We start from the raw sequence: 8,055 nt of genomic DNA on the forward strand, positions 1-8,055 counted from the left end.
TTAATTCGTATTGTAATGTATTAGTTTTTATAAATGAAATAAAATTTTTTCCCAATTTTTATAGTTATTTGAATATTCAAATAAAAGAAAATGCATAGGGCGCACCTTAGGGCGCCCCATTACAGGTGGGAGGGTAGGAGGATAAAAATGATGACGTGGCGATGCATAGGAATCTCCTAAGGGCGCCCCATTGCTAATTCTCTTAGCTCTTTGATAATAACACACGCATAATTTTTCATTTGCTAAAATTTTTTGTTACAAGATGAGTATAATAAACTTCATTATTTTTTCAGATTCTGCAAACAAACTAAAATTTTGATCAATTTTGGCTAAATATAAATATATCATAGTAAGCATTTAAAAGAAAAGAAACGGTTAGTAAAGCATGACAACACTATCTCTCCAAAAGTAAAAAAGAAAAAATATGAGAAGTGAATTTAAAGAAGAATTGAAAGGCGAAAAAGGATGCCCATAAAAAGAAGAAAAGCCAACATGGCTGGTGCTGCCACCATCACCGGACTACTCTTTCTCTCTCATTCACCTTCTTTCTCTCTCTATATTTATCACTTCCTCGTCTATCTCTCCTCCATTGTTGCCCAAACGCTGCCTCGAAAATATGCCATTGTAAAATAAAATTATCGTCGAATTTAGGAATCCTGCGATCAAAAACAGAGATGCAATCACAGAATCGCTGATTTCACCTGTGTAGATTACATGCAGCAATGATTCAATTACCTTTTCTCTATTAATGTGAATCATTTATCTCACTTGTCGTTTCATTTTTGCCACCACCTTTGCTTTTCTCTTTTTCGCATTACTTTTTACCTTATGAAAGTAGGAGTTTCCAAAAGGTTTTGGTGATTGGATTGGTTCTATTTGTTGCTTTTTTAGGGATTCTGATTATGTTTTCGTCCAAATTTTTTATCATGACTGTGATTGCATTTTTTGTTGATTGGAGGTATGATCGGTTGATTGTGAGATGGAAATGCTTTAAATTTCTGTTATAAGAAGTTACTTCATCTTCTGCAATAGATGTAATGTATATGGATGATCATTTATTGAAAAAGTGCTGAAGAGTAAGGTGATTTTTGTTAATTAGTAGTAGTATATGCTTGAGTTTGATTTGTCACCTAGAGTAGAATGATCATCGAGTTTAAAAAATAAATTGGTTGAGGGAAATGCCTTGACGGTGGAGTTGCAGCTTGATGTTTTGATATTGAATAGTGTGATTTGATTAGCTCTATTAATTGGTTTATAATTGAAATTTGTGAAAATGACAGCAAGTGTTTGAATATAATTGAGGCTTCTGTGATCAACATCGTGTTGTATATCTGACTACTTAGTTGGCAATGGTGGAGTCGGTTTCCCCCTCCATTGCCTTTTGTTAGTATGATATAACCAAGAAACTCGTAGTTGTTTTGGATGCTAGTTTTGTGTGGTAGGGGTGTTAGTAAACGCTGAAATATTTTTTCTGAATAGATATCATCACTTAAACCGAAATAACTGAATCTTTAGCATGAAAACTAAATTTTTTTGTAAAATTTTGTGTTGGATAGCTGTTTGAAGAATTTCTTTCGTTGCTTCATTTCAGCAATTGAATCTGCTGACGCCAGTTCAACCATCAGTTGCTCGGAGGAATCTAGTTCCCGTTCCACGACCAAGAACAGTATAACCTAATGTCTAACGCAGCAAAATCTCTGGAACCTGCTTTTCAGGGAGTTGGTCAAAAAGCGTATCCTTACTTATGGAGACAATTCTTGTTGCCTAATTAAGTGTTGTACATATTTGATGGTTTGTGCATCTTTATTTTGTCATTTATTCATTGTGAATCTACCTATCTTGTTAAACTTAATTCTAAGCTAGAGGGCTTGAGATATGGAGAATTGAGAACTTCCAACCAGTTCCCTTGCCAAAACTTGACTATGGGAAATTCTACTGCGGAGATTCTTATATCATTCTACAGGTTCGTCCGTTTTAAGCAATGTAGCTATTTCATAGAAGGAGAATAAATATTTAATCTAGACTTAATTCCATGTCTTTTGTGCCTAGACAATTGCTGGAAGAGGAGGCGGTTATCATTATGATGTACACTTCTGGCTCGGAAAGGATACTAGCCAAGTATAATTCTGTTTATTTCTATTGTTATTAGAAGCACTCAAGTCACGTTTTATTTTTCATACATGATGTTCCACATATTCTTAGGATGAAGCAGGGACTGCGGCTATCAAAACTGTCGAACTTGATGCAGTTCTTGGCGGCCGTGCTGTTCAGTACAGAGAATTGCAAGGACACGAGTCTGACAAATTCTTGTCATACTTTAAACCTTGTATCATACCACTAGAAGGTGGTGTTGCATCCGGGTTTAAGACACCCGAAGAAGAAGAGTTTGAAACTCGATTATACATCTGTAAAGGAAAACGTGTTGTAAGGTTGAAACAGGTAGGCAGCATCCATATGCTGACCAGTAGAATCGGTCTTGCGCCCGGGTTTAAGACACCCGAAGATTGGTTGATTGTTTATAATAACTTGTCTCTGTGTAATGCAGGTCCCGTTCTCCCGATCATCATTGAATCACGACGATGTCTTTATTCTCGACACTGAAAACAAGATATATCAGTTCAATGGTGCAAACTCCAACATTCAAGAAAGGGGAAAGGCATTAGAAGTAGTCCAGTTTCTGAAGGACAAGTACCACGAAGGGACTTGTGATGTTGCAATCGTTGGTGAGAACTGTTTTTCTGTTTCCAATTCTCACTTCTTTATCTATGTGTCTGTAATGATAATATCTGTTATTTGTATTTCCTCTGTTTTACAGATGATGGAAAATTAAAAGCTGAATCAGATTCTGGTGAATTCTGGGTTCTCTTCGGAGGTTTTGCTCCCATTGGTAAAAAAGTTATCACTGACGATGATGTTGTTGCGGATAAGACTTCCCCACAACTTTACAGGTAGCTGTTTAACAATATCTGTCGCAGTTCTTGATTGCAAAAGTTTCCTAAGTTGTATGCCCACCATCAAGTGGCATAAAAATGTATATGGAGTGTTAGAATCCATGTTGTCTTGTGTTCTTCCAAACCTTCTTCTTTTCCTCAATGTATTAATCGAGGTGTAAATGATTGTCCCGATTATTTACTGGATGGACTAATCTCAATGAATTGCTTTTCTTCTTCGCAGCATAAAAGATGGCAATGCTAATGCCATAGAAGGAGAGCTTTCCAAGTCACTTCTTGAAAATAACAGATGTTATTTGTTGGATTGTGGCAATGAGATATTTCTTTGGGTTGGCCGAGTGACTCAAGTTGACGAGAGAAAAGCTGCTAGTCAAGCTGCAGAGGTGGAAATCTAACCTCCCATATTCATACTATAATGTGGTTAATTTGATCTCTCAAAGCCAAGTGACAATTTCAGGAGTTTGTTATTAGCCAAAGTAGACCAAAATCAACACAAATAATCGGGCTTATTCAGGGTCATGAAAATCATGCTTTCAAATCCAAGTTTGACTCCTGGCCAGTGGCATCAACTACTGCTGTTGTCGAGGAGGGAAGGGGGAAAGTAGCAGGTACACTTTAGTCCTGAGCTACATAGATATATATTGACATGTCGGCAGAGGTATGAACTTCTCTACCAAAAAACTTTCAGCCTTACTGAAACAGAAAGGTGGTGGCGTAAAGGCAGCTACTAAAAATGCTCCAGTTGTCGAGGACATCGCTCCTCCTTTGCTTGAAGGAGGTGGAAAACTAGAGGTTTAATTTCATTTTCATGTTTGAGACTGGTATTACTTACTTTCTTACCTGAAGATGTTTTGAACTTTTGAGTGATATTTCCAGGTTTGGCGAATCAATGGCAGCGAGAAAACTGCAGTTCCAGCAGAAGAAATTGGAAAATTTTACCGTGGGGATTGCTACATTGTGCTCTACACATACAATCACCATGAAAGAAAGGAGGATTTCTACTTGTGTAGCTGGATTGGGAAAGACAGTGTTCAGGTACATTGCTTCTTATACATTATGTAAGCGATCTATACTCAATGGAAAATAATCTTTTAATCGTTTTACCAAACTCGACTCTTCCAATCCCCAGGAAGAAGTAGAGTCAGCTACTAGATTGTGTAATACAATGTATAACACACTAAAAGGGAGACCAGTGCAGGTAGCATTCCACCTGGTTTCACTAAAATTAGATACTTGTGAATTAAAAAGTTACGACATGATGAATCGTTTGGCAGAGCCGGATATATCAAGGGAAAGAGCCACCTCAGTTTATAGCCATATTCCAGCCCATGGTGACCCTTAAGGTGCCTCTCACTACTTGTCGTTGGAAAGTAACATGATCAATATTTTTTAACAAATAAAAAAGGAGTGTCAAACATTTCTTTGGCAACCTTAAATCTTTTTTTTAAGGGTGGAATGAGCTCTGGTTACAAGGATCGTATAGCTGAAAAGGGCGGAAAAGATGAGACCTACACTGCCGATGGTGTTGCATTATTCTGCATATCTGGAACTTCTGTGCATAATAATAAAGCTCTGCAAGTTGATGCGGTATGCTCAATGCGATTCTTAATTTTGAAGTTATTACTTTTCGACATTTTCCAAAAACCCGAGTTTCACGTTAATCAAATATTGTATGTCATTGGCTTCATCATGTGATCTGATCATCTTTATTTACTATGGATATCTCAAAGCTCTTCTGTCTTTGTAGGTGGCCACATCATTGAACTCGAACCAGTGTTTTGTGCTTCAATCTGGAACAACAAATTTCTGTTGGATAGGGAATCAAAGTACCGTTGAGCAGCAGCAATTAGGAGTCAAGGTTGCAGAATTTCTCAAGGTATGCACTTTACAAAGTTATGAATAATCATGCATAAGATGCCTTTATTTTTAATTGAATATTAAGTTATGGATTATTACTTGCTACAAAGATCTTGTCTACTTTGAATGGCTTATTATAGGGCTGGCAATTTTCGACACAACACGATAATCCGACACGAATCCGCACGAAATTATTGGGTTGAGGTCAAGTCTTATTGGATCCGTGTCCTTATCGGGTTGACCCATTAAGAACCCGATAATTTCGGGTTGGGTTCGGGTCGGATGCGGGTCGGATACGGGTAACCCATTAAGAAATAATATTATTATTTTTATTATTATTTAAAAAAATATATATTACTTTAATGTTTTAATTTCTTATAAATTAGGTTTAAATAGTATAAAACGAATTTTAATTGTGTAAATTAGGTTAAAAATTAAGGTTTAATCGTGTAATATTAGGTTTTAATCGTGTAATATCAGGTTCGGGTTGTTATCGTGTCGTGTCAACCCATATTATATCGTGTCGATAACGGGTTCGTGTCGGGTGCGGGTCGTGTTCGGATTTGAAGGTAGCAGGTCGGGTTCGTGTTCGGATTTACAGTTTCCTTAACAGGTCGGGTTCAGGTTAGGCCTTATTGGGTTGAGTCATTATCAGGTTGACCCGATAACGACCCAATCCGCACGACTTGCCAGCCCTAGCTTATTATATAAGATACATCTCGTTTTGCATTTGATGATATTAATTCCGTGTTTCTTTGTGAACCTAGCCTGGATCACCAATCAAGCACACCAAAGAAGGAACCGAGAGCTCGGTCTTTTGGGGTGCTGTCGGAGGAAAAAAGGCCCACACCAGTAAGAAGTCCGTATCCGAGACTCCCAGGGATCCTCACTTGTTTGCTTACTCCATTAATAAAGGTACCAACATTTCTGATGCAATTTTTATTCCTCCATGGATATATCTTGGAAGTAACAATGTTTTGCTTGTTCTAAATCATTTTCTTATGATGACATGCTGGCTTACGGAATCCAGGAAAATTAGAGGTACAGGATGTAAAAAGTATTTTTCATGATTCATGAAGTACCCTTGTAGCAATTCAAGGACTAAAAACTGTGTTTTACATGACAGGTTGAAGAAATATACAGATTCTCTCAAGATGATCTGTTAACGGAGGATATGTTGATACTTGATACACATGCGGAAGTGATTGTTTGGGTTGGCCAATTAGTGGACACAAAAGAGAAGCAATCTGCTTTCGAGATTGGACAGGTAGTACTAGTGATCATCATCTAAAATGTTTTCGATTGCTAAAGTCGTTCTTGAAGTTGTTCTCTCAAGAACTGCTTTATTGACTGCTGAAACTTACAACAGAAATATGTGGAGATGGCTGCCTCACTTGACGGATTAGCCCCAAATGTTCCACTTTACAAAGTTTCTGAAGGAAATGAGCCATGCTTCTTCACCACATATTTTTCATGGGATCCTGCAAAAGCAAGTGTATGTTACACATATTCATGGTTTTTCGTACTAAATGAGATCACAATGTGCTTAAAATTCTATAATTTCTTAAAGACATTTTTGTGCTTGTTCGTTGAAATGAGGGTTTTGTTTTCTTATTTTCCTTAAACAGGTATATGGGAACTCATTCCAAAAGAAGGCTTTGCAACTCTTTGGTTATGGCAATGAGGTAAATTTCCAGTTTATGCAATATTACATTTGATGAGGCATTTTGCTCAGTTTATTGTATTTAAATTTCAGCATTTTTCTTGAACTACATGTGCTTGATCTAAGCTGTGTGAAATTCAGGATAAGTCCAATTCTTCAAATAATGAGGGACCAACTCAAAGGGCTTCAGCTTTGGCAGCTTTGAACACTGCATTCAATTCTACTTCATCTCCGAAACCAGTCATAGCCCCTAGGGGCCAAGGGCAGAGAGCTGCTGCAGTGGCTGCTTTATCTTCTGTTTTGACTGCTGAGAAACGATCACCCGAATCATCTCCAGGTCGAAGGCTCAGAAGTCCACGTGCAGAATCTAGCCCTACTGGTATCTCTTTCTCTCTCTCCCTCTCCATCTTCCTCTCTCTCTAACTAAAGGTTCATTTGATTGAATACTGAATTACACCGAGGCAAAATGTTTGTTATTCTACAGCTCGAACTCCAAGGAAAAACACAGACGTTTCTGCCTTTGCGGAAGAAGCCAATGAAAATTTGGAAGGGAAGGATTCGGAGCTAGCTGAGCCTAATGAAGATGCTAATGAGGAGGAAAACGAGCAAGACGAGGGTGCCTCTAAAGCTGTTGAGGGTACATATAGTTATGAGCAGCTCAAATCCAAGTCTGTCCCAGGGATTGATTCCAAACACCGAGAGGTTGCTTACATAATCTTTGATCACGTTCATCTCTAACAAAAATCATCACAATGAGACTAATCCCCTTTGAACATGCACTGATTATTAGGCCTATCTTTCTGAAGAAGAATTCCAGACAGTGTTTGAGATGAGCAAAGAAGCTTTCTACCAGACCCCGAAATGGAAGCAAGACCTTCTCAAAAAGAAAGCTGAGCTCTTCTAGAAAACGCGCATTTCTCCCTCAGGTCTTCGTGCTTCATCTCATATTCCAACTGCACCTTATCTCTTACTACAACTACCTACGTACTTACTCATAAAGCTGCAAATTGTTAGGCATTGGTTTTGGCTCCTTTCTTTTGCTTTCAACTTTTCTCTGCATTTAACTCTACTTTCTTTTCTTTTCTTTTTCTGCATCCTTGTGATCATTTTTATTTTTTACAATTTACTAGCGTTTGATCGAAAGGGTGTCAATGTATTGCTATTACACTATTTATGAGACTAGAAGGAGTGCAGATGATATTATTTCACGAATTGTATGATATTTGTTAGTATTATTGATACGTTACTTGTGATTCATGGAAGGTGGAAAATACAATGAAGGTTTCGATTCATTACAGTGTATAATTTATTTTACATAGAACCCTGAATCAAACAATTTTATACTTAAGTTGTTTGAGCTCAGGCTTTGCTTTTAGCTCGATTCGTGTAATACTGGATGATCCTGTATTTGAGCTCGAGCCTGGCTCGTCTATATTAGTAAATTTGTGTTTGAGCTCAATCTCGTACAAGGCTAGAAGAATATTCGAAATGTGCTTGCGATTGACATGTGATCATTGATAGAAGCTTGCAAACATGTTTGTGAACAATGAACTAGGCCCATCGAAGCTCAAGCTTGGCTCAATA

At 37.7% G+C, this 8,055-nt stretch overlaps 1 protein-coding gene across 2 annotated transcripts; it reads left to right on the plus strand.

The window, feature by feature from the left end:
- The first annotated feature begins 494 nt into the window (after positions 1 to 494).
- On the plus strand, positions 495 to 7,766 carry LOC121766510 (villin-3-like). 2 transcript variants are annotated; one of them, XM_042162763.1, is made up of 23 exons: positions 495 to 750; positions 1,592 to 1,732; positions 1,864 to 1,963; positions 2,050 to 2,118; positions 2,203 to 2,439; positions 2,546 to 2,723; positions 2,816 to 2,948; positions 3,175 to 3,334; positions 3,409 to 3,559; positions 3,640 to 3,743; positions 3,828 to 3,986; positions 4,081 to 4,149; positions 4,226 to 4,294; positions 4,401 to 4,538; positions 4,699 to 4,827; positions 5,576 to 5,723; positions 5,839 to 5,849; positions 5,935 to 6,075; positions 6,178 to 6,303; positions 6,437 to 6,493; positions 6,613 to 6,850; positions 6,956 to 7,173; positions 7,262 to 7,766. In XM_042162763.1, exons 2-23 carry the CDS (start codon positions 1,677 to 1,679, stop codon positions 7,373 to 7,375), a joined length of 2,805 nt encoding a protein of 934 aa, XP_042018697.1. In that variant the 5' UTR covers positions 495 to 750; positions 1,592 to 1,676; the 3' UTR covers positions 7,376 to 7,766. The 2 variants fall into 2 exon arrangements, with proteins under 2 accessions (XP_042018697.1, XP_042018698.1); XM_042162764.1 differs by lacking the exon at positions 495 to 750 and adding an exon at positions 778 to 958.
- The last annotated feature ends 289 nt before the right edge of the window (positions 7,767 to 8,055 follow it).

The sequence above is a fragment of the Salvia splendens genome, chromosome 15 (assembly GCF_004379255.2).
Source record: "Salvia splendens isolate huo1 chromosome 15, SspV2, whole genome shotgun sequence".
NCBI lineage: Eukaryota > Viridiplantae > Streptophyta > Magnoliopsida > Lamiales > Lamiaceae > Salvia > Salvia splendens.